At 44.2% G+C, this 27660-nt stretch overlaps 1 protein-coding gene across 4 annotated transcripts in view; it reads left to right on the top strand.

Annotated features, from left to right (window-relative positions):
- The window catches only part of sh3pxd2aa (SH3 and PX domains 2Aa), a 97653-nt gene that overhangs the window by 48128 nt on the left and 21865 nt on the right, over positions 1-27660 (top strand). For 2 of the 4 annotated variants that reach the window (XM_054603845.1, XM_054603844.1), the window contains exons 6-8: positions 2116-2141; positions 12268-12396; positions 25359-25472. In XM_054603845.1, coding sequence (XP_054459820.1) covers positions 2116-2141; positions 12268-12396; positions 25359-25472 — 269 coding nt within the window. The remainder of the gene's footprint in view (positions 1-2115; positions 2142-12267; positions 12397-25358; positions 25473-27660) is intronic. The other 2 variants (XM_054603846.1, XM_054603847.1) reach the window with 2 other exon arrangements.

The following is a 27660-nucleotide window of genomic DNA, read 5'->3' as shown; positions in this document are numbered from 1 at the left end:
ATCGGAGGTTTTCCTGTTAGGGTACGCCTCTGGCTGAGGTATCTACTCTGACTTCCAGTTTCTTAAAATAAGTATTTGTCTTATGATGAGAGAAATTGAAGGTAGTAACTCATTTTAGCTCACCAAAAATGATGACAATGCGTTTGATTGAGGCAGGAAAAGGGTACTGAGCATGTGGAAATGTGAACACAGCAGTTAACGTTCCCTAAACCGAACAGAGGATACCAGCATCTCCAGTGCCACTGCGGCGAGCCTGGAGCTAAAAGGGCAAACATCCTGGCAGATACCCGGCCAACTCTGAGGCTGGGTCTGTCCCCAGCATACTCTCCACTGATACTCATGCACAGCTCATTGAAATATTATATGTAGTACAAGAGTAGAATATTGTCCCTTCCCCCATGTATCACAGGCCGTGTGTCAGGCCTGTGTGAGATGGACGGGATGAGACGAGGGGTCAAGTCCCGCTCTCTCTCCCCGTCCCACTCTGGTCACAATGAAGCATATTCTGGTTGCAGTGGTGGTGCTGGAGATGTCCGTATAAAGGCTTCATTCTTCGTCTGCGTCCGCTCACACAGAGACAGACACATCAGTTACTGATGAAGGGAGAGAGGAGAGCAGAGCTGTCCACCCAGATGGAACATGTGTGCTGTCTGCCTGTAGAGCACCGTGGATCTGTGCGTATTCATGTCCAGGCGACTGCTCCGTGTCTCTTCATTAGCTTGAATGTGGTCGCAGTGAGAGCCCAGAGGAGGTTTTCATCGACCTCGTGCAGTGGCTGCTCCCCAAGCTGCTCTCCTGGCACTGCACTTTCATTTTGCTCTGCATGACACCAGCCCAGACCGCTTCACAGGGGTCAGCGGGGTCACATGTCCCAGTCAACAGCGTCGGAGCTGGGAGGCCGATACTGAATCATAGAGGAACATCCACCATGAGATGGAGAGCAGGGTCGTCCTCCAATCAGAGGATCGGCGGTTCGATCCCTGGCTCCGGCAGTCCATGTCGATGTGTCCTTGGGCAAGACACCTCAAATTGCTCGGTGTATGTATGTGTATGAATGTTAGTTGGACTTAGAGTCCTGATGTGCAGGTGGCACCTTGCATGGTAGCCCTGTCATCAGTGTATGAATGGGTGTGAATGGGTGAATGATATGTAATGTAAAAGTACTGTCCATTTACCATTTACCATCAACAAGACATTTTCACACCAACATGTGAACAAACACCGACTTACCTCACACACCCCTCCGTCATCCTGAGGGATGAACACACAGCTGACATGGTTCTCCTCTTGAAACCGGAGTGGTGTTGTCTCGATATCCCTCGTTGTCGCTGTCTGCTATGATATGCCTGCGTCTGTGAGGGGGAGGGGGGGGATTCAGCCTCACTACTGCATCATGCGTCAGTGTCGTTGTCTCAATACTGCAGCAGGATGTACTTTTTGAGGTTAGATGAGGCTTTGGATCAGGCCTTGGGAAGCACACTTTGGTCCTGAGCAGCACAAGAGAAAGAGGACGGGGGAGGAAGGGAGGAAGGGAGGAAGGGGGGGCAGTTAACAGAACGAATGGTCTCCGTTTCTATAAATAGCTTTGTTGGTCTTCACCTGATCTTTCCACGCTGCACAGTCACTACTGAAGGCCAGACTCCGACTCCCTCAGCTCACACACAGCTCTGTACCCCCCCCCCTGTAGCTGAGCCTTGTGGCCTAATCCCATTAGAATCCATTAAGCAAGGCATCTTAAACTAAGCCCCCCCCCATCTTCTTGTCTGACAGGGGAGGGAGGGGAGGGAGGGAGGGATGGAGGGAGAGGAGGAGGAGGAGTGTAGGAAGAGGATGGTGGTGCCGCTATGGAGTCACATGACTAATTTGTGTCTGTTGCTGGAAGTACAGGCAGCTGGCCAAAGTCGTTCCTCCCTCTCTCTCCATCCTTCACTCCCCCCCCCCCTCTCTCTCTCTCCCTCTCTCGCTCTCTCTCTAACACAAGCATTTGTTAGTGAGCCAAAGCCGATTGCCTGCATGTGTTGTTGTGTGAGTGCCGTGGTTCAGGAGAGCTTTGTTGTTGACCGATCGCCGTCGGCTGTCACTAACCATGTCCCTCCTGTGTTGCTTCTCCCTCAGGGACTATGGCTCCAAGCGCAAGTCGGGTAAGTCACCTGTTTTCCTTCACTGTAGTTTCCTCTCTCTCAACCTGTTGCTGTGAACAGAAGCTGGAGATGTGAGGGGGATGTGATGCTGCATGACGTATGTCTGCTATCCATGTGATGTCAGTGTGTGCTGTGTTTACTTGTCCCGCTGCAGCACGCCGGCTTGCCGTCGTCTGGGTTTTGGGGTTGGTTCAAAGAGCTGTCAAGCCTGCTCTCCTTCTGGCTGCAGCTCTGGGTTTCAGGAAGCCAGTTGTAGTCATTAACGTGTGTTTGTGAGGAGAAAGCATTCTTCTCTAGTGAAGGTATTGATGAAGCTTTTTGTAGGGCTAGGCAATTTATCAATATTTTATCAATTAGGAGATGTGAGTGTTATGACTTCTCTTAGATTTTAGATATCGTCATATGGTGTTGTCTGCTCCTTGTTTTTTAAAGGCTGCATTACAGTAGAGGGATTTTCTGAACTTACCACACTGTCTGTTATTTAACTTTACCCGCATTACTCATAATTATTTATAAAAAATCTCAGTGTGTAAATATTCTTTAAAGGCAACTATTGTCAACCCTACAATATCACTGCAATGTAGAGGTATTTTATTAAATATTGTGAGATCTGATTTTCTCCATATCTCCCCGGCCCGGCTACATGTTTAGTATTCTTATTGATTCAATAGAGTAAGAAAGAATGATTTCACAGGGATACCTTTGAAGGTCTGTGCTTGTTAGGGGCTTTGTCCAACCCTGATATGTTGGTCTAATTCCTGGGACTTAAAAGGTCAACAAAAGCTGAAATATCTCCATTGGATGCCATTGGATGAGTACAGAGTAAAAACATCCAGCTATGAACCTGAACCGGTTCCACTGAGTGTCCAACATGTGGATTCAGTAGCACATTACCCCTGTTCATCTATTCATTGGCCATCTTAGCAACTGTATGGCTCTTAGCAGGCATTAGCTTCAGTATAGCTGCTTAACAAAAGCACGGGGCATGTGAGCCGCTAATATATGCCTCTTGGAACCCTGTGTGTTTACGGCCTGCTAGACTACCAGAGGAAACATAAGTCATACCTCTAGTGAACTATTGAAGAGAAAAGCAAGAACTAGCTTGTGGTTGTTGGAGAATGTGATTCCCTTAAAGACCTTGTCTTGATGTCTTGATGTTTCACTAGCTTGTTTGGGGGACTGAGTGTTGGTACAGTAATGCAAAGCTAGTTCATATGATGGAGCCCCTTGATTTTTGTACCTCATTCATACATTTTTTGAGTAATGTGACCTCCTTCATTGTGAACAACTCTTAAAATTGATTTTTTGGAACTGTGTGACAGTCCTGCAATGAATCACTCTGTGGTCCTTGTCAGTACCCGATCCGTTCTGCGCATGTGCGTACTTATTCCTGCCCGATTTGTACCACGCATGTGTGAACATTTGAAGGAGTTCTTCTTCTGAGTTGTTTTACGGTCATCGGCATTCCTAAATCCTGACATGGATCACCGCGATCTCCTGAACTAAAATGTAGATGCCAATTTAAACATATGTGGTAAAGTTAGCCAGGTTATATATATATTTATATATAACCTGCATAACTTTTACCTTTTAAGACGTTGTTAGAAGCCACCAGGGTTATTTTCTTTCGCCCAACCTTCTCAGTTATAGGTTTTATTTTCGAATCCCTTAGATACTGCCGGAGGGCTGCATAGAACACACTGAATTGATCAGACATAGCTTCAAATTTCAAATTCGATCGCCGTCGCAGTCCGTTTTTGTCGTTCCACTGACCTCCAGTGACCTCTGGTACAACCTGAAGTAACATCAAGCCAGTCATTGTCTATTTTTACACCTCAAACCTATGTAGAGATTACATTAGACTACATTGTGTGATTGTAGTGTCGTCTTGAATGAGGTTACCAGTCTTTATGCTAAAGAGGCTAATCACCTCCTGGCTGCAGCTCGATACTTTATGGACACACATGGCATTGATACAGATCTAACCGTCAGAAAGAAAGAGAATGAGTGCTGTTACCAAAATGTTTCTTTAGTGGAGTTATTTTGTCTCTTCAGCCATGACAACTATCATTATGTTTCTACATATCTGTTAATGTGTCCCATCAGGAGCTCCTCCATATACGATGTTATACTATGTTGACTCTGTTTAGCTAGAGCATGGGGCCCGTCAGCGTTGTTCCCTCCACCGCTCTATTTAGCTAGAGCAGAGGACCTGTCAGCCACCGTTCTGTTTGGAACACAATGTCATTCGTCACAGTTTATGTTGTTCTGCATCAATACCTGTTATCTTCTGCCTGTGGTTTGACATTGTGAGCGGTGGTGTCACTCTCCTCTGCTGTGCTTTTTCACAAGTGTCCAATCAATTCTGGTTAGCTGTTAGTTATTGTTTGCCTTTGTCGTGGTGTCAGGTGACAAGTGATTCTCATTGAAGCTGTGACCATGTGGAGGACATGCAGGGAGAGCCAGCATGAGGTTGGATCTTCAGTCTGCTTCTTTGAAGATAACTGACTTTGTTACCTACTCATAAGGTTCAGAATGTTCTTGTGCCATGATCAGGTGAAAACCGCAATTTTTCCGATGTTTTGGTTTATGACCAATTAACTGGAAAACGTTTGCCATTTCTACTGATGCTACATTGTATTTCAGTGTGCTAACACTAAGATGGTGAACATGGTTATAGCCCTAACGGAACGGGTTCTTGAGGCCAATACTGATGCCATTATTTGGGAGTTAGTGGCCTGGCAGATTTACTGGTCTAGCTCTAAACAATATCCCTGATAAATAGGTTAGCATGCTAACATTAGCATTGAGCTCAAAGTAGCACCATGACCTCTTGTTTATGTTCTTGTTGATAAGATAAGTAGTTGGGTCTTTGTTTACAAAGTATTTTTTCCCTTAAAATAAGGAATATATACACTTGAAATACTTAAACTTCCTACTGGACAGAAAAAGCAGGTAGAAGGTTAATAGGCCCCTCCAATCCAAACCTAGAAAGACAGACTGCAGACATGCCATTTTTCACTGTCCATAGACCCTTAATTGCAGAGTAATGGAGACGTTTGGGGTCAGAATTCTAGGAATATTACCCACAACAGCAAAGGGACAGAAAAAACACTGCTGGCTCTACTGGTCTGTGGCGTCATCACCCGAACCTGAGAGGAATGAAGCAGCCGTGTGAGGGGAGGGGGTCAGCATGGAGGGCCCAGAGTGGAGGTAATCTCAATCAGATGTTGAGTGCTGGACTGAGAGTAGCCCGGTGGGTAGTAATCACGCTAGGCGTTAGTGAGCGGGGTTTGACCCTGGCTGACCTGGGACCAGCCGTGTCCCTCCCTCTGGGGCCAACATCAATCCAGCAAAGCTCCTGAGGCTCTGGAGGGTAGCGGGTTGGGATTTGGCTTTTATTATCTCTGGTGAGGCGACGCAGAGGAGCCGTCGGCAGGCAGGGTAGCACTCGCCAGGATCCTGAAGTACACAAACTTCGAACTCTTCTCAAGATGAGCTGATTTGATAGGAAAGCAAACCATTTTCAGATGGTTACATTTTAAACAGTTCTCATGGGTTTTGGGTGTTTTCATAGAGTGATACAAAGAGATGCACTTGTTAAAGGCCATATCCTTCAGAAACACTTTCCATTTGCTTCAACCATCTCTGTTGGACTACGTCTATATTTTCACACTCCATGGTACTTTAACATAAAGCTCATCTACATAGACTGAGTAGAGATGTCCCTGTTGAAGTGGGCCATGGTTGACCACAAGTAATGAGCTGAAGAGAAATAGGAAGATTTATTTTTTGTTGAGACCCCTTACGTCTGTCGTCTCACAGCGTTTGAACCCATTGCCGGCTGCATTTATCCACCAACCAATTAAAGAATCTGACCAAGCATTCCATGCCAACGTTCAATACGTTCAATCCTATTGCTTACGTTTCTATTCCTTGAAAGACATAGATGTTATACATGTTCATGTAGTTTATATACAGTGGGATGAAGGGTTGTCTGGGGTGAGGAGGGGTGAGGAGGGGACGGAAAAAGCAGTAGATAAACCCAAATTAGTGGAGTTTTATTGTGGACCCTCTTTTCATCTCGTTTCAGTTTAATGCTTCTCACTGCAGCTTTAAAAGGTGTCTATATCCATCCTAGTCCTCTTGTGTTGGAAAAAAAACCCTGTAGGGTGAGAGATTTTCTCTCATCTCCATACATGAAACAAAAGTTCTGCAAAGATTCTCATAACAAGCTCTTGCATCAAGATTGGTTGATTTCAAACAAGTAAAGTACGTCATTATTATACGACGAAATACAGGCACACTGTACAGTATGTGATGGTTAACATTTCTCGTAGTATTGTAAAGGCGACCTGTTAAATACAGAAAGACGTGGCCACCGACCAACCGTTGGTGTTTAAAGAGTTTGCAGCGAGAATGTGTAAAGATCGTTCCTTTGTGTTCTCAGAAGAACAAAAAAGAGAAGAAGCAGCTTTATTTACAAGGAGGCCTGACAGCTGGTTAACGTCAATGCTGAAGAAAACCGTTTTCAGTTGTCTTCCAGCCTCGGGTGGTGAATTCCATAGTTGGTGCATAGTTCAAAAAGCCTGAGGTATTACTGGGTCATGCGGTTTGTTGCAGTGCTGGCTCACTTCCAGGTCAAGATGACAGCCAGACGCTAAAATATTGAACTGGAAATCATGGCCTTCCTGAGATATACCATGGTAGCTCTATCTGCTGGTGACCACCCCCTCTGTCCTTGTCTTCTCTGATGCATGGCGTTTCATTTCCTGGTTGGGGGGGCTGAGATGTTTTTTTTGGAGAGGGGGGTTGGGAAGTCAGGAACAACTTTAGAAGTGGCTGACGCCCATCTCAGACATTCCTGGAGGTCCAGATAGAGGGAAGGAAGGAATGGAGAACGATATGAAGAGATGGAGAGAGGGGGATCATGGGGAGGGTGGAGCCAGCTTCCACAGTCTAAAGTAGGGGGGGGGGGGGGGGTTGAGTCTGGAGTGTCTTTAATATAACTGTACCAAAAACTTTGCTCACTTATCCTGAGATGCACTTTACTCTCTTCAGCATGGAGCTCAAAAAACAAAGGCCTGGACTTTCTGCATCATCCCCAGTTCTTCTCTGCCTCTTCATATTTTGTGATGTAATAAAGGTGTGCTTTACCATACTGTTGCTTCTGCATGCTGTCCAACTGAATAATTTCTCTGCTTCTCTCCTTCCTTCTCTTTGTCTGCAGTATGGATGTACGGCTTTACAGACAGTCCGAGGAAAGAGGCCTCAGGTAGCCTTGTGTGTCTAACATGTTGAATATGCATGACACATACCAGCTGCATGGGTTCTGCTTTCTTTCAGTTTATTTCTTTTCACTCTTCAGCTTTCCATCAGCATCTGCTTTGCATGCACCGTCAACATCCTTTCCTTCATCCCATCAGCTCAAATCCAGCCTCTCTGTCTGCAGTCTATCCATCAATCTCTGCAGGCCTGCTCAGCCAACAACAGCTGGGCACAGAACACAGGCCTTAGGTCTGCATGTGGCAGCGAGCCTCAGACTGAAATGAGGTGTCAAGTCTGGTTCTTTACATTTGTCTGCAACATGGCTGCAGATCACTGCCTGCACTGTGACCTCATTGGCGTTCAGGAATGATGAGTTGAGAGGAAAGAGGTGGAATCATAATTGTCACTATTGCAAATAAATATCCTGGAAAATCACTTTTATTTCCCTGCTTATATAAACAAACAGTTTCACACAAATTCAATCACAGATTTGCCCATCTGCTGAGCATTTAACCAATGTTAAGACATGTAACTGTAATGGAGGCATTGTTGGAGAAAGACATTCCTTTAGAGCTTTCAGAGTCAGTACGAGTTAGGAACACACAACGTGGAAGACCGCTCCCCTGATTTCAAAAAGAAATCTGGTGCAATAAACGTATGAACACAGAATGTAACACGTCTTTAGGATTCATGGTGTTTCTCAACAAGGCGTGTCTGCCATTATAACAGCATAAAGCGTTTAAATAGCTGGATCTGTGCTGCTTTATTACCTCAGGCTGACTTTGATTGCGCCCTCCTCTTCTGCTGCTGACATTCTCCACAATATGCTGCTTTTCTTTATTTGTCCTCCGAGGAGAATGCTGAAGACAGACAGACAGAAATGAACGGCCAGCCTCAGCCAGTGGGGTCAGGAAGCTTATGAGCATTCCCTGGTGTTTCCTGCCTGTTTATTGGACTAACAACATGGAGAGATGCTCGATTGTGTTTGAAGCACTGCACAAAAGCTTCAGCCTAATTTTATGCACTGCACTCGTACACATGTTACCAGGCCACTGTGAAGATATGATGTAAGATGTAATCAGTCCTATGAGCTGGACTTCATCAGGATCTTCTGCCCTTAGATCTTAGAGGACAGTGGCATCTAACGTTTGCAGTGTACCCATCCGATCCAATACAATCATGTTCAAGGTCCTATCCTATTAATAAAATGACAAAGAGGCTGACAGCAGAGAATTCTCCGTCTCACATGCAGTTGTAATTGTGAAGATGGAGAGATTTGCTGACGAAGAATGCTACTTGTCAATCAGCCAGCGCTCATGTCTTTGTTCATCAGAGACTCCATTTGGTTTCTGTATGGAGTCATTGCTGGTGCTGACATGACGCTTTCTTCACGTTTGATGATGTAAATTATCTTTTAATTACATTACGTGAAGCATCTTCCATATCTCCTCTTCCAAGATCTATCAGTTTATGTCAGATAGGGGTGAGCAGCTAGCTAGGTGCTAACAAGCTAATCAGCCTCATCAGTCCGCTGCACATGCTCTGTTTGGACCGTCTCTGCTGGTCCCTCCCCTGTCCATCTGATCCAAACTTAGTTCCCTTCTGCTTCTTGCTGACCTGCTGCAGATGGAGGACTGAGGTGTTTGCTGCAGGTCACCTGTGATGCTGTTGATAAATGCTCATCAGCAGTGTTGTTGTCATGAAGCCAACAAGGGAAAATTCATGAATTCTTAATGAACTGTAGTTTATCCATCTACGCAGAACTGCTGTCTTTGGTGCAGAATGATGGTACCACACCTGGTAACCTTAACGTGGAGTCTGTTTGTGAGAAAACGAACGAGATTCAACATTTTCATTACTGAGCGAGAGAGGGGCTTTTATGTCAGTTGCTTCAAGTCTTACTTTTTCCCTGTGTCATTCCATTTTATTACACATAACTTAATTTCTGAACTTATTTGTTTCGTGTTTCTTTGTATGTATGGATTACTTGGGTTGTTACCGACATCTGGTGAAAATTTCATGTCAATAGCACCTTTAGAAATATATTTACTGAGAAAAATGGTGACGTGTTCAATACTTATTTTACCCGCTGTGTATATATATACAGTGGGGCAAAAAAGTATTTAGTCAGCCACCAATTGTGCAAGTTCTCCCACTTAAAAAGATGAGAGACACCTGTAATTTCCATCATAGGTACACTTCAACTATGAGAGAAAGAATCCAGGAAATCACATTGTAGGATTTTTAATGAATTAATTGGTAAATTCCTCGGTAAAATAAGTATTTGGTCACCTACAAACAAGATTTCTGGCTCTCACAGACCTGTAACTTCTTCTTTAAGAGGCTCCTCTGTCCTCCACTCGTTACCTGTATTAATGGCACCTGTTTGAACTTGTTATCAGTATAAAAGACACCACAACCTCAAACAGTCACACTCCAAACTCCACTATGGCCAAGACCAAAGAGCTGTCAAAGGACACCAGAAACAAAATTGTAGACCTGCACCAGGCTGGGAAGACTGAATCTGCAATAGGTAAGCAGCTTGGTGTGAAGAAATCAACTGTGGGAGCAATTATTAGAAAATGGAAGACATACAAGACCACTGATAATCTCCCTCGATCTGGGGCTCCACGCAAGATCTCACCCCGTGGGGCCAAAATGATCACAAGAACGGTGAACAAAAATCCCAGAACCACACGGGGGGACCTAGTGAATGACCTGCAGAGAGCTGGGACCAAAGTAACAAAGGCTACCATCAGTAACACACTACACCGCCAGGGACTCAAATCCTGCAGTGCCAGACGTGTCCCCCTGCTTAAGCCAGTACATGTCCAGGCCCGTCTGAAGTTTGCTAGAGAGCATTTGGATGATCCAGAAGAGGATTGGGAGAATGTCATATGGTCAGATGAAACCAAAATAGAACTTTTTGGTAAAAACTCAACTCGTCGTGTTTGGAGGAGAAAGAATGCCGAGTTGCATCCAAAGAACACCATACCTACTGTGAAGCATGGGGGTGGAAACATCATGCTTTGGGGCTGTTTTTCTGCAAGGGGACCAGGACGACTGATCCGTGAAAAGGAAAGAATAAATGGGGCCATGTATCGTGAGATTTTGAGTGAAAACCTCCTTCCATCAGCAAGGGCATTGAAGATGAAACGTGGCTGGGTCTTTCAGCATGACAATGATCCCAAACACACCGCCCGGGCAACGAAGGAGTGGCTTCGTAAGAAGCATTTCAAGGTCCTGGGGTGGCCTAGCCAGTCTCCAGATCTCAACCCCATAGAAAATCTGTGGAGGGAGTTGAAAGTCCGTGTTGCCCAGCGACAGCCCCAAAACATCACTACTCTAGAGGAGATCTGCATGGAGGAATGGGCCAAAATACCAGCAACAGTGTGTGAAAAGCTTGTGAAGACTTACAGAAAACGTTTGACCTCTGTCATTGCCAACAAAGGGTATATAACAAAGTATTGAGATGAACTTTTGTTATTGACCAAATACTTATTTTCCACCATAATTTGCAAATACAATGTGATTTTTTTTTTCTCATTTTGTCTCTCATAGTTTAGGTATACCTATGATGAAAATTACAGGCCTCTCTCATCTTTTTAAGTGGGAGAACTTGCACAATTGGTGGCTGACTAAATACTTTTTGCCCCACTATATATATATATATATATATATATATATATATATATACAGCGGGTAAAATGAGTATATATATATTTAAGACGAGAAGATAGTCGCAGTAACAACTGATTTTTTTTATCATTGAATGACTATTATGAATTTTAAAAATCATGACCCATCCTTACTCTTACCACTTTGAGTTTGATGTTCATGAATCCAGAGGTATTTATTTATGTGTTACTCGATGATCAGTTCTACAGTAATCCTGTTTGTTCAGTCTGTAAAAGAGTCAAAGACTCATTCAGATTCATTTTTTGTTTTTTGGGTGGGTATCAGGGCTTTTCCTTCTCCAAACTATCGTTATTATATCGGCTTGTAAAAATCCACTATCGGCCGACCTCTAAAGCTCATGATCGGTTTCAGTGAATCATTCAAACTCAGCGTTTTAAATCGTACACACAATCTCTCTGTGGCCAAACAAGCCCATAGGATCAGAGCAGATATGAACTCTGGCGGCAGTGAAAAGGTTAAACATCAGAGAGAAAACAGAGTGGCCTAACCCCAACCGAATGCTTTCTTCTTTTGTTTCACATAAACATGGACCCAGCCTCCTTCCCTGCTTCCCTCTCTCTCTCTCTAGTCCACTCATATGTTTCTATTTAAGGCCAGCAGTGCCGACTACATGATTGGTGTGTCCCCCCCTCCCGACTTGCCGTCCAACGGCTGGCTCCCGAAGGCAGTGGAGGGGAGGCCTTTCCTCCCAACCGCACTGCTGATTTTCCACAGGGAAACTTCTTCCAGTCATTCGCTCCCCGGTCTTCCCCTCAAGCATTAGCAGTTCCTCCACTTCTCCTCGTCTCTTTTTACTCCTCGGTTTCCTTCTTCTTGGATCTTAAAGGTTCGGATCTGTCATGGATCACTTTGGGTGTGAGAGTCAGCCCCGTCAAACGTTTTCTTCCCGTTCCCTCCTTTTGTTTTGATTCCTTCCGATGCTCCTCAGTCCGTTGCTCTGGGCCGAGGGTCGACTCAGCTATGTGGCCAGACGTTTGGGACTATGCAGCCAAGTCCTGAGCTCGCTTTCTGATTGGTCAGGGAGGTACGACGGCAGGGAGCGGGGGTTGGCCTATGGCGGCGTACCGGGTGAACAGCGGCAGTGGTTTAGCTGGTTGCGGGGGGAGGTCGCGGGGGGCCACGGCGGGCAGGTGGCTGACGGCCTGTTTCTTCCCCTCAGGGATGGACAGCTCGGAGCCGATGGTGCTGGAGCAGTACGTGGCCGTGGCCAATTACGAGAGGCAGGAGAACTCGGAGATCAGCCTCAAGGCCGGGGAGACGGTGGACGTGATCGAGAAGAGCGAAAGTGGTGAGTGGATTCTTGTTTTGATTATGAGCCAAGCATGTCACATAGATCCATAGCAGATGATTGGTGATTGTAGCGTAAAGAGGTGGCTCGTTCTTAGAGCTGCCTCACACCCGTCCTGTTTCTTCCTGTTTGTCTGAGTCCACATCAGAGCTCACTCAGCACCTCTCTGTCTTCCTTCTCTTGACTTTACTCCCTCTTTTTCTAACCCCTTTGTCGCAAGAGTCCCCCACTCTAGCCTCCCCCCCCGCTCCTCTGCTTTCCCTCAGTCTCTCCCCTCTTCTCCCCATGTCCTGAAGTCCTAGCTGGGCTCAGCACCACCTGGAGGTGCTGTTTGGCTGGCAGCAGTCGCTGTGTGGAGGAAAGGCAGTGTTATGGCCGATCGACTGAATAGTATTTACATCACCAAGATATGCTCCATGTCCCTTTCTACCTTGCCTCCCCTGTGAATATTCTGTTTAGCAATCCCAGAGCTGGAAATGATTTTCTGTGCAAGCAGCCACGGAGCTTGCACAACTCCAGAGAGCTCAGCAGAAAGCTTTGCTCTGCGTCCCCGTCCTTCTCTCTACACGCTCTTATCTACACACTTATTACGTGGGTGAATTCGTTTTCCGTGAGATATCTTGGCTTGTCATCTTTGAAAGATTATGCGCCTTAATGAGTCAGTTGTGAACCAGCTTGTCATTTGCTTCTCCCTGGAAAGTCTCCAAATGCTATGTGAATCATACACAATTTGTCCCCTGTCAGCACAAACGACGATAATTGTTTAATTTGCGTAAAGGAGTTTCATGGGAAACGATTTATTTTGTGATGTGGCTTTCGGTCAAACATGCACTCAAGGAAGTCCATGTCTTCTGAGCATTGACTTGGAGGCCGTGGATGTCTTCATTTCCGCCTCTCCTCTCAGCTTTGTTTGTGAGGTTTTGAAATGTCAAGTGTTCCCGTTAACTCTTGGCTGGATGGGAAATTGACTTTTCTCATGCAACTTTGAGTGTGCACATCATTGCATGTTTTGTTTAATGAATATTCATATTCCTGCTGTAGCCACACTGTGATCCCATTTCTGAATCTCTGGCCTGACAGCATCTGCTCACCAGACCCGTCTGAAAGCTCCATTCAACAGGAATCGAAGCCCTTACAGCAAAACGAGCAACTTGTGAACTCAGAGCAACGTTTGCTCAAGAGGTGGATATGTGTGCTGTCGTCATTTACTGGGCCACAGAAGTGGAGCAACAGCCATGCTGATGATGAGGATGATGACATCACTCTGAGGCCATTCCAAGACAAACACATCTGAGAGCTCGTATAATATCCCACAACCCCCTCCTGCTTCCAAGGCTTTACTGCAGCCTCTTGCTCTGCTTATTTCTTTTGACACTGACTGGCTGTTAATTGGAGCTTATTTTCTTTAACATTCTAGTCAGTCCGTGTCAGAGTGGTACCGGGAGGTCTTTTAATCCGCTCTAATGCAGATATTTTTCTCCACACATTGAGCAAAGATGGTATCACACATTAATATGCAGTTCTTCATTCTAACACAGAATAGTTCAACCAGTGTTTAAGTGTCTGCAGGCTTGACCTGGGTTCAACTCCTGGGTCGGATGTTGTTGTTTTGCCCCTGTGAGAAGTTATTGACCTTGGACGTCCAGACCCAGCTGTTTTAACTGTAAAGTCAGTGTGAAGAGCTATCATCATGGTGAAATCTGGTTAAATGATGAGCCGTTTGTGTGTTTTTCACTTAATGTCAGTCAACCCTGTCAAAGTCTAACTTGTGTGGCGCCAGAGGAAAAGTCGTTAGATCACCAAAGTCATGAGGCCTCATCTTCTCTGGTGATCACTGATAGTGATATTAAATGACATTGCAATCTATCAAGTAGTTGACATATTTCAGCCTGGACCTTAATGGTGGAACAACGGACAGATGGACAGTGTCCTCTACAAAAACTCTCCGTACACTATCCCTGCCTACTTGGAGAGAAAATCGAGTTTGTTCATAAGTTTGTTCTCTTACTGTCAGGCTTCACTTATCTTGTAAGAAAAGTGGGTGTGTAGGGACAGCCTTTTTAAGTACCAAATATATGCATATTCAATTTTGTAGCCTTGGCGCATTGTGGCTCCAAAACCTTGTTTCTCACTTAATTATCTTGTTACTGTCTATTGTCTGCAAAGGCCTAAACGGCCAAACAAATGCTTGATGTTGCTTACAACACATGGCCTCATGAGCATTGCTTCTACAGACGTTTTCATCCTGAGTTTCTGATATCATCTCAGAGAATGGATTGTAAGTTTAAGTGACTAGTTTTCCACTCTGTGGCCACAGTGATGGAGGGATATGTGGGGGAAAAGACCCTTTTTTTCTTTGTTTCATCAGCTGAGACTAATGGATCTGCCAGGAGGACATTGATGCTAAACTGCAAACAGGATCCTTTGGGTGACTGTCCCACCCAAGCCACAACGCCAGCCGGAGAAGCCATTTGCCCAAATATCTTGGCCCTCCTTGCTGCCAAGTTTCAGGGCCACTTTGTCACAGCTGATTTAAAGAGATTAGACAGGTTGGCTTTCCTCTCTCTGGACTTGACTCTGCACCTCACATAGAGTACGACCTCCTGTTGTGTCGACAGATAACACTAATCCTCTATTTTTGAAAATGGACCCGTTATGATTTTGTGGACTTCTGTCAGAAATAGCAATGGTCCACATGGAAACATAAAAGACATCTCTGAGTTATGTGGTACGGCTTGTCAGCAGGTACGATGCTGATAGAGGGAGAATCAATGCCAGGAGTTCTGGCACCTTTCAAAGAGCCCAGGGGATGTGGTGAGGCTGGCAGTCTGACCCAACATGCCTTTCCAATGGTTTGTCCTCAGTGCTTTGCTTGGTCTGGCTCAAGACTGTTCCCCCCCGCGGATCAGTTTCAGAACCCAAAAAGCTTCGAGCTAGAATTTAGTACCAGAACCTCAACTTGCATTAGGTCATTTGCCCTACAAGCTTTACCTTAAGGCTATGAGACAATAGCTTGTGTAATGGCTGGAAAACTGAATGTAGCATTGATTTGGGGCTAGTGATTAATCCAGGTGTAGTGAGGGCTAGTGATTAATCCAGGTGTAGTGGGGGCTAGTGATTAATCCAGGTGTAGTGGGGGCTAGTGATTAATCCAGGTGTAGTGGGGGCTAGTGATTAATCCAGGTAATCCAGTGAGGGCTAGTGATTAATCCAGGTGTAGTGAGGGCTAGTGATTAATCCAGGTGTAATGAGGGCTAGTGATTAATCCAGGTGTAGTGAGGGCTAGTGATTAATCCAGGTGTAGTGAGGGCTAGTGATTAATCCAGGTGTAGTGAGGGCTAGTGATTAATCCAGGTGTAGTGAGGGCTAGTGATTAATCCAGGTGTAGTGAGGGCTAGTTTAAAGACGTTCTGGATCGGAGAAGGCAGGCGTTAGCGTTAGCATCACCTCCAGGCTATAAAACAGACAGCTAGCATCAGTCAGGGTGGTACGTCTCTAGTATCATTCTCACACTGCTCTAGCTTAGCCGCGTTAGCTAGCTTCACCCCGAGGCAAGAACACAGATCTCAACCGCTTCACTTCATTCTCAGAGTTGAGCTCAGTACATGTGGGCCGGGCCGAGGCTCAGAGGAGTCTGCTTCAGGCTGACCAGAGAGCCTCCTTCAGGGGCCCCGCTTAAAGACAGCCTGTTTCAGTAATGCTAGCAGAGCGCCGTGTCCAGACAGGCTGCTGGACGCTCTGCATGTCCTCTTTAATGAGCGTGTGTGTACTATGTGTGTGTGTGAGTGTTTGTGTGGATGCACATGCTAGCACACACACACACACACACACACACACACACACACACACACACACACACACACACACACACACACACACACACACACACACACACACACACACACATATACACAGCATGTGAAGGCTGAAGGCAGCTTAGTTTGACCCCACTGAGCGAGATGTGAAGTCACCACTAGTCCCCTCTCACTTGTTACAAGTCTGGCTCAGTAACAAGACCGCCGTGTTTTATGAACACTGCAAGCAGGTAACATGAGCTTCAAACTGGGATGTAATGCTTCCATCTTAGTGTGTCAATAAAGACCACCACATTGGTCTTTATTGACACAATGTGGTGGTCCTGACTTTCTAGGAAGAAACAGCAGGGCAGGGGTTGGGTGCCCCCTCATATATATCCTATTGTTAAGTGAAGACCAGCTTTGAAGGGTCTTAAGGCGGTATTCCACCCTGAAATGAATATGAAACAGTCCCCCCATGTGTTTGAGAGGCTGCTGAAACAGTTTGCAGCTTTCTTCTTCACGGTGAAGGGCAGTTAGAGTGGATTCCTATTTGTAGCAGTTTGTTCAAACTTCTCATAGTGACATGTGAAGCAGTTTGAACATTCAACACAGGAGGAATCATGGGAGTCCTGGAGAATTTGACTATACTATAGTTTTATATAGTATTAGAGTACTTCTGTGATTCACTATGTATTCATTTCGTTGGTCATCAAATGCATTCAAACGGATGTATAAAGAGAACGGAGCTGACAGGGAGAGCTATTGATGGACTGAGTAAAGTTAGCAGAAGTATACATGGGTGACTAGTCCGGTTTTCAAAATAAAGTGTTACCAATTGGTATAAACAAAATACATATATGGAAATAAGATGAATGAGATTATAATCATCAGAAGTTTAAACATGTTACTTGTGTCCCTTATAAATTAAAGAGAGAATACTAACAATGTGTTTTGTTAGACTTTACTTTGCAGATTTAGATTATTAATACAAAATACTATATTAAGGAAACAATAAATTATGTATTTTTATGGATTATGCTTTTAGACAGTATATGGAAATACAAACATTAGCTCCACTTTAACCAGCTGCAACATTAAAGGGATGAACACAATAATGCATTGTTAATTATAATTCAATACAATATGTATATTATTCATTGCTCTTCAGATTGCTGGGAAACAATTTAAAAATAATTCCCGGCAATGACTCTTATATTTGACTTCAGGACATCTCTGACTACGTATCTGCTGAAAGTCAAACATTTTTACTATTTCAATTTAGCAATATTTCAAAGTAAAAGTCCCTTGAAGTGTATGATTGAACTTTTCCCCGTGGTCTAGTAGACAAAAATCACAATCATTTTGTATGTAAGCAAACATTTAGTTTGTGTACTCCCCAGATATTTATTTTCCAATTCAGTGACGCATTCAGGATTGAACTGGTGCATTTTATAGGGAATACTGTGCTCATGTGTCAGCTGGGTTCAGACAGCATCAACCGTTGTGCTGCTGTTGGAGCCGTGTCCTTCTTCTGCTTACTCTGCACAAAGATAAGACGGCAGCTCAATACGTCGGCCGTGAAAAGCAGCTCTGCGTGTCGATCCAGAGGATCTGTTCCTAATTAGCAGCTGGGAGGAGACGCACAAATGACAGTAACCTTGTGGGTTCCTCCTGAATGTCTCATTTCTAACATTGTCAAAGCGATGTGGTGCCCCCTCCTGAAGGTCCTAAGAGGAGAAACCAAGAGGAAAGCGAGAAAGAGTTATTTTTGGACGTGGAATTAGTGAGAAATACTACGCTTTGAAGCTCCAGCCAAACATCTGCTGGCTCTCCCTCTTTTGTCTCCTTACTTTCCCCATACCCCTCTTTTAATCTACGTCTCCCCCTCACTATTTCACTCTCTCGGTCAGTGATATCATGCTCTGCTAAGTCGCTGTTTCTGCTCGATTCACCGTGACCTCCACTTCCCCTCCGAGGGAGAAGCAGCCAATTAATTCCTGCCAAGACATGGTGTAGCTAGAAATCCAATTACAGCTCCTCTACTGCCTTACATATTCATATTTTGTGCTGCGTGTGTTTGTGTGTGTGACTGTGGGAGACAGCAGGAGTTGCTGCATAACCTTTCTGAATATTAGTCATCAGCTGTTGAGCAACTCTGAAATCCTGCAAAACAGTCGGGTCTGTTATGTCAGACAAGCTAGCAGGAGCGTCTGAATCAGTTTATCAGGAAATGAGCACTCATGTCCTCACCCTATACAACACCACACATTATAGCTCAGCTTCAGGTGACACACACACACACACACACACACACACACACACACACACACACACACACACACACACACACACACACACACACACACACACACACACACAGAGTGGACCCAGCCAGAATTATATCAACCTGTCCATCTTGTGTTCTGCTGTATACAGATGGCTGTACAGTGTGCACTTCATTAGCTGAACACCTTTTATTTGTCCTGTTCTTCACTCCCCCCCACCAACTGGCTGCAGCCAGAGTGACTTGTTTTTCCACTGCAGACCTTGTACACGTACATGTACAGTTATTAGTCATGCCCTGGAGGAAAAGGGATATGATGAAGGATATTATGAACGTATTCATCGCAGTTCAGATTAATGTGACTGTCAGATGAAGAGATAACATCTTTCCTGGGAGTTGTGCCGGAGGAAAACTCGTGCAGGGTCGAAAACGGAAAGGGTCGACTCTCTGGGAACCATGAATGTGTACAAGCTGAAACTTTATTCCTGTGTTGGTGTTTAAAAAGTCCCAATGTCACCAGAACCAGTATGATTCCTCCTCTGGGCAACCTCTGAACCAATGGGCTGAGTTCAGAGAGGACGTGTACGACTGGATTGTTTCACTAGTAGTCGATTAGCCAGGCTCATTTCAAGATCGTCAGACATTAACCTGTGTTTGACTCCTGTGCTCTCCATGCTTTTTACCTGCATGAAAACAAAGCCTGCTTAAACATGATTGGTCAATACTATTTGGACTACTAACTGAAACCAGAACGCTTCTGATACCAAAATCTTGTCCCATGTCTGCTGTCTTCAGAGATTATCCTCTGGGTGAATTCATCAAAGAAACACAAAGAGCTTCGCAGGTTTGGGCGTGTTGCTCTGAACTTAATGAAGATCCATAAAGGCAGATTTGAGAAGTGGATCCATGAGTTTGAAAGGTCATCAGATACCTTAACCCTACTTGGAAGTGTTTAACACTACGAGGAAGAGTTTGACAGGGTTACCAGTAGATCTACTACAAAGTAATCAGCTAGGAACGTGTACTTGGATCTGCTTGAATTGGATGATGTTGCAATGTTGAGCCAGGGTCAATGTTTTAGTTGATTGGTCCTGTGTTCTTCGTCCAGAGTCCTGCAGAGCTGTTATTGAACAGACTGAGGAGGTTGTTTTCTCGTATCAGTCAAGGATTCTGCCCTAAGGGGTCAGTATGCTTCAAAGGAAGTGCTTGTATCAGACATAGCCACTAGGGGGATGAAAATGAACCAATGGGTTAGTGTCCATTTTTGATTTAACTGAGCATATTAGCCTCTCAGTACTTTGCGCCGCCCACCCCCCCTCTCTGAACCCCACCGCTCAGTTTATGCTGAGCCAAGGTATGCTTTGGTTTAATTGACTCTGAGTAATTTTCTCCATCTGGCTGCCAATCTTTGGCCCAGATCTCCTCCTACGGGACAGATTTCTGTAAAACTGTAATCAGACTACAGGCTTCCACACATGAGGGTCGGCCCACTTCTCTCAGGGTCCAGGTCTGCCACGCTGCCAACTGGACTTTACAGTCAGAGAGTGGCTGCTTTTCTATCTTTCTCTTTCAGTATCTTATGCACACATCTGCTTCTCCATTCTGTTCCACCCTCTGTGAGAGGAGAGTGCATGTGAGTATGTGAGGGGGTCCAGCACTGTTTCTGCTCCTCATTTATCTGCTTTTACTGAGCCCACTCTCTCCCGAGCTGGATTTATAGGTCCAGTAACTGGGCCCAGTGAGGACGTTTTCCAATGCACAGCCATGTGTGCACACTGGTCAGATAGACGGGCTGCTTCACTGATTCTGGTCTTTGGGTGTTTCGTTTTGCTGGGAGAAGTCTACCAGCCTGCTGATTTACACAACTGGTCATACCATCTCTGCTCAACTCGTTTGAACTCTGACAAACCTGGGATTATAGAGCCGAGCAGAGGCCAGACACTGGCTGTGTTGCTTCCTGATTCCCCAGCAGTTACCATTGGATAGTGCTTCACATGCATATTTAAACATACATATTTTTAATATACTTTTAATATGCTAAATAAGTCTTTACATTTAAGTAATCAACTGATCACTTTTAGTTCATGTTTTCAAAATGTGTCCTTTTACAATCCATATCTTTTAAGGCAGTTTTCTCTTCATGAGTTTTTTCTCAGTCTCTGAGCCATAATTCTCCACTTCAGTAGAACTGACATCCACCAAACTCTCCAGTTTCATTCCTCTCTATATTCTGAAGGTTTTTACAGAGGGGTTTGTTCATATATCATTCATAGCCTGATTTATACAACATTTTGTATGACTGTTGACAGTACTTTTTTGATTAATAGAGTGACACAAAGAGATATCCATAATAATAATAATAATAATAATAATAAGGGGCTGGAATGGCTTATCTATTACAGTACATGGACAGAGCCACGCTAGCTGTTAACAGCTAACTGCCTGCTGGCTCCAGATACAAGATAATCACACAGACATGATGGGGGGGTCAATCTTTTCGCCTAACTCTTCAATAATAAACGTCTATCCCATAATATTCCACTGTAGCTAGGTTTGACAGCAGGTACAATGAATAATCCTTGATTCTGATGACAGCTTTGATCAGCAGTACAGCTAAAGAGACTTCTGTTATTCTTCAGTCGAGTTCACCTTTGAAGATGCACTCACTTCTTATTATTTAGCAGTCTGGAGAAACCATGCTTGAGTTTCATCACCAACATTTGGACTTCAGCAACCTTCATCACTCTGGCATCAATCGAACGTTTCTCCAGTCTTTATTGTGAACAGTGCTGCAGCTGTGATTTAATGGATGAAATCACATCATTCCTGGAGTCTGATCATGTCGCCTCCAAACAATCAGAGCTGTTAACTGGGGCCACACGAGCATTCTCCTCAAAACTCACTCTACTATGAGCGTACATCATCTTACTAACTCAGAGCTGTTTCAGTGCTGGAGATCATCCGAGCTGTTTTTCTACCAGGAGTGGCTAAAGAGAGGAAGAACTACTGCTCTCCTCATACAGGTGGCTCCAATTCTTCTTTAGCTGTTTATGAAAGCCCTAATGTGATTCACATGGAGCAAGCTTTCCTAACTGCTAAGCAGACCTTTCCCTCTGCAGCAAAACACAAACTCTCTACTGAAGCACCCACAGCTGCATCCACAGTCCACATATAAACAGCTACAACAGTAAGGCAGAGTTCAATTCATTATTTAAAAAGCCTGGTCACAGCCACTCCAATAGGAAAGCCCCTCCTGAGTTTACTAAACCTAACACTGTGCTGAGCTCTATTCACTAGAACACTGGGCACCATGGTGTAAGATTGAAGTAGCATAGTAATACTGCCATGATGCCAGGTACATTTCATATGAAACCACCACCTCCTCAAGCCAAGGCCAAACCGGGTCCTAAATTGATTCTGACTGATCCAAGGTGACCCACGCTGAGCTGCCCACTGAAACGTCAGAGGACAGGCGACACGGAGCATCCACAGAAAACTAGTGGGCCTGTGAGGAAGCTACACTGCACATACTCTGCATGACCCCATGTGTCTGAAGGCCCTCAGACTGTGAGACACGAGAGAGAGCTTCAGTATGATTCTGTGTGTGTTGGAAGAGACGGATGAGGCCACCAGCAGCAGGCTGAGCAGGCTCCTCCACTGAGGTCTGTCTGTCTCAACCCAGTAGTACATGATAGTGTAGTGTAGCGGCTGTTGTTGTTGCAGTCTGGCACTACTCCACCTCAACTCTAGGAGTTGTGCTGCTGATTTAGCTGCAAACGCTCCAAAATATAGTGACATGACCTTCAAACTAACTGTAAAAGGCTCAGCAACAGGGTATTAAGTGGACAGACATCAAATGCATCAGCCAAAAATGTGATGATCACTTGTATAATTAAGTAATTTATCAAGCAAAATGTACAACAAAAAAAGAAAAGATTTCCTATTTTTTCTTGTTTCATTGGATATTGAATACCTTTGGATTGTTCCAATAGTAATTATGAATATAATAGCAAGGAAATGGTAAAGGCTATAATCAAAGTGATCAATATGAGCAGCTCTAACTATGTGACATAATAGTAGTAATAGAAAACAAGCTGTACAGTTATCACTGAATAACAGAGAGAAGTGCTGTGAATTGGCAAGAATCTGGTGATCATCGCAGCTCTTTCAATTTATTGTGATATAATGCAATTTTTGTAATATATAACTATAGAAAAACTGTAATTGTACAAAGAACACGGAGCCATATGCATACAAGTTCTTAGCACTACTTTTTTAGTGATCTGAGCCGCTGTTGATCACTGCACTACTCAAACTGGATAAAAGATCCAATGCTAATACTATGGCTCTTTAACAGCATTCAATAGTTTCAATTATTGCCCTTCTGAGTATTAATTTATGACATAGCCATGCAGTTATCTGATTAGATGCTAGGTGTATAGTCGCTCACACTGTGTTTCCTACAGTAGAAACACACCTCCCCTTGTTACCATTACTGTTACTTTCCCTTTGATACAGCTGTTTGACAGGCACATGGTCCACATCATTCATCATACGTGTTAATGTTATTGGTGTCTTACCAAGTCATAAAAAAGGGCGTGATGGGTTGATTCACCCAGGCTTCTCCAACCACACCAGAGAGGGATCCAGATGTCTGTAAATACATGGGAGCAGTGATGACCTAATGTTGGACTCATTTTACGTTTTGTACACTACACACTGTACACAACAACTACTGTTAGAAGTGCCCACAAGCAAGGCATTGAACTACTTCCTGTGCCCTAAATAAGAAGATAGTCACACTTTCATGGTAAAAAGTAGCCGGCTGTCATAACAGCCTGGACGCTACTGTACTGTACTGTTCTAGAAGAATATGTCATACAATGGTTTCTGCCGGAAGTTGGACTGACTGCAATAAAAAAAGTCCCTTCTCCCCATACTGTGTAACATTTAGGGGGATTCATTGGTAGAAATGGAATATATCATTCATAACAATTTTTTTAATTGTATATAATGATCTGAAACTAAGAATCATATTGTTTTTTAGCTTAGAAAAGAGCATTTATATCTACATCTAGAGTGGGTCCTCTTCACGGAGAGGACACCATGTGTCTACAGAAGCCTAGAATGGACAAACCAGACACTGGCTCTAGAGAGAGACTGTCACCTTTTTACGTTCCCTGAAGGTAGGGATGGGGACTGAAACTCTGTGTTAAAGAGGTCTCAGTGCTAATTTATTAAAGAGGAGAGTGTTGATAAACCCAACGTTACTGCTGCTTTAATTGGTATTTTTAATGTTTTGGTGTCACTTATTATCACGCTGCAGCATCTCCTCTGCTCTCTGTGTCGGGCTGAGCTCCTCCAACCACACACACATACACAGAACTGAGTCAGCATACAGAGCAGAAAACAAAAGAGAACCATATTTCCATCTGCTCTGTCCTCAGTCTCTCATCCACCATTTAGTTGGTTGGTTGATTTCACTAAATCTAAATCCACTTATTCAGCACCATTGATCTGATCCCAAGTGTAAACGACCTGCCTCCTGGTTCTTTTAGTTTTTGCTTGCTGCCCATATATTTAATAATTGTGTCACGTGAACTCAGAATAACAGACGTGACCACAAAAGTCTCATGAGTCAGCAGTCCTCATCTATGACGTCTTCTCTGCGACTTTGATCCCGGGCCGTGGGCTGCAAAGTATTCGCTAGCGAGCCACAAGGAAACAGGTGTGAAACCAATGAGTGAACTACACCTCTGGTCTGGTACAAGAGAAACACAGAGGCATCGTAGCTTCAGAGACATCATGGGACCTTTGAGTGTGTCAAGTTTCTAATTACGTGTTTTTAGGTCTTATCCTTAAACAAAATGAGACTTTCTAGACCCTGACTTTTCATCTATGAAGCACTACCAGCGCATCAAATGTATAATTTCTCTAGTTAAATATGGACCCCATGGAATTTGGTGCAGGTATTCATGTTCCCCACAGTATAAACTACAGAAAAAAACTTTGGTGAAACAAAAGTTAAAGTAATAAGTTGTTTTTTTTTCTTTGTACGACAGGGTTCCACAAAGAGAGTTAGATTGTAGTCACAATCTGTTACATAGGAAAGAAAACAAACAACAACAACAGAAACTATACTTAATATGGAGGTTGGAGGATGAGTTAAGGAGTCTCACAGCCAGAGGATAGAAGCTGTTCTGAAGTCTGCTGGTTCGGCTGGCTGGTTTTGTCTTTTAATATCCTTTAGCTCTTTAGGCTGCTCTTCTCACCAATATCACTGATGCTTGGTAGATGGGTACCAATGGTGTTCTGGGTGGAATGTCAACATGGTAAACATGATGCCATCTAATCATTAGCTTTTATAAATATATAATAAAAGATATTCATTATTATAATTCAACAGCTGTATACCACTAACCCTGTAAAGATGTGATCGAGTGCCAACCCTGGAAAGTAAATCCTTTCATCCTGTACACATCAATGTTTTACTGGTGGGATAAACATTTTGTTAGCTCTGGCTAGAGATGAGAAAGACGTGAGATGTCTCACTCGTTAGCTTCTTCCATTAGCAATAGTTCAGCTGGAGCTGATGATGGAAGTAGCTCTGTTGAGAGCTGCACATGCTCAGTAGCGATCATCCGGATGTACAGATTGGGTAAAGAGTGACACGTGTTGTTGTTGTTCCTGTGTAGCGTAAATGATCTGAAGGATGATACTGGTATCAATACAACTCTAGCTACGTTGAAGAGAGCAACAAGGACGTGTAGTTTCCATCGTTTGGTGTAAACATCACGTTGCTGCCATTCTTCAGGCCTTACTATCATCAGCAGGACTAATCTGTCCCTCTCTCCTCCCTCTCTCTCTCTTTATCTCTCTAGGTTGGTGGTTCGTCAGCACAGCAGAGGAGCAGGGCTGGGTGCCGGCCACGTACCTGGACTCCCAGAATGTTACCAGAGATGATTTGGATCTTGGCACTTCTAGGACTGGAGAAGGTTAGCACAAAGGCACGCACAAACACGATCCACTCGTTCTAGAATAGTCTGCGTGGAACAAGCCAGGATTTATCCATAATGGTTTTTACATCTCAATCTAAGACTGGAGGCAGCACACAGAAGTCAGCACTTAACACACATACAGTACTCACATACTCACAAACACACTTCCAGTCACACATTAGGAACCTTGAAGACCACAGCAGCTCCATGGTGAAGTGGTAGCAGACTGCAGCCAAAGGGTTTGCAATATTCTGGCACCACAGAAAATTCCTCTAACTCCCCCGAGAGGCTGCAACTCTTGCAGGAGCCTCATATTGTTGCGACCTTTCCTCCCTAATGTTTAGTCGAAACACTGGGACGGGGCATTTCATCACTGTGTCATAAGCCCCATTCTGCCTCTAGACCCATGGAATCCAAGATAAATAACGTGCAAGCACACAAGTATGCTTAGAAATACACACAACACACACTGTATTTCTGCAGTAGTGGGGGAATGAAATAGGAATGGTGCGATAGGTTATTATGCTGTAGAGTCCCACTGGATGATCTAACAGACATTTTCATCTCTCGTTAAGACATGCAAGCCTCCATGCTTCACTGAGCTGTGCACATTCTGCAAGATACACACTCTAACACACACTCTGCCAGGATGATGACAGCTCCTGCACAGCTGCCACAGTCACTGTTTGCTCTTCTCATTCCTTTCCTGGATGTTTTTCTCCCCTACAACACACTCAATAGATGTCGTCAGTGCCTGTTTCAATCCTGTTTCAATCCTGTTTCAATCCCCTATCATTCCCTTATCGATCCTTTATCAATCCCTTATCAATCCTGTTTCACTCCTGTTTCACTCCTGTATCAATCCCCTATCATTCCCTTATCGATCCTTTATCAATCCCTTATCAATCCTGTATCAATCCTCTACCAATCCTCTATCCATCCTGTATCCATCCCGTATCAATCTCATATCAATCACGTATCCTGAAAATACAAAATCATGGAGTGTAGGTTTGATATTTTTTGTGATTGAATGTTTTTTTTATCTGATTTTGTTTCCATCAAATGTGTTTAGATTTCATTTGATGTCCTATAGTTTATTAAACAATTACATTTCATTCATCCCTTCACATTACATGAATTGTGCTTTATTACAACTTGGGTCTTATTTTTGTATCTTTGCCCATTGTTTCTGTCAGTTATAAAAGCACTAATTTAAGTAAAAAGATTGTTGGATCAAGTGTGACTAGGGTGCTTGAAAACACATCAATGAGAACCATGAGTTGTACCTGGTCAGCATTTTGCTTACTGAGTACGTTCAGCTCATTAGTGATGGGCAGCATGGCCGATCCGCCTCAACCAGAATGATGCTTTGAACCTGTGCGTTTGATCAGACAGTCGTCTCACACACACGTTAACCAATGATTCAAGTGAATGTATGCAGGAAGTGCCTGAGCTCACCAAGACACACAAGTACACACCCCCCCATTCCCCTCCACCCCCCAGCCTCTGTTAGTGGCCCCCATTTTCCCATTAGGCCTGATGTCTTAGTGTTTGCACACATCGTCACTTCTGATTCCTGATCTCCCCCTGCCGCTCCCTATCGTCCTGTTCATCTCATTATCTCTGCGTGCTCTGTAAACTAATTCCACTGACAGCTCAGCTCGCTGGAGAGGAACCGACAGGCCCACGTTGAAATTACCTCCAAATAACATTTCCCTTTGTGCCTTCCCTAGCTGATGTTTCAATTAGGAGGTCAACAGGAGTAGGGTGGAGCCCAGTGGGATGGACGCAAGGCAGACAGGAAGCCAAAAGGAGAGGAAGCACACAAAGGGAGGGAGGGCAGAGGGAACGATGGAGAGACAAGAAGAGAAGGAATTAGATTAGACAAGTGCTGTTTCCATCCATCCTTCCCCTCATTAATGTGTTTGCTCTCCATGTGGCCTCAGGCAATGCAATAAGATAGGAAAATGACTCATCATGTTATGACTGAGACTATAAACAATAAGGAGTGAAAGAGGTCCAGAGTTCAGCACACAGCAGCTGGAATCTGTATGTAGACCTCGTCAGTTTAAATCAATACATCCTTTTCTTCTTCCTAGTTGATTGTTTTAATTATAGAAGGTTTTAGGACTCAATTACAGACAGAAAGGCTTTGATGAGATGAAGGTTGACAGTGTATAGCGGC

Source organism: Anoplopoma fimbria, chromosome 9 (genome assembly GCF_027596085.1).
Source record: "Anoplopoma fimbria isolate UVic2021 breed Golden Eagle Sablefish chromosome 9, Afim_UVic_2022, whole genome shotgun sequence".
Lineage (NCBI taxonomy): Eukaryota > Metazoa > Chordata > Actinopteri > Perciformes > Anoplopomatidae > Anoplopoma > Anoplopoma fimbria.
This window is presented reverse-complemented; position numbering and strand designations above follow the sequence as displayed.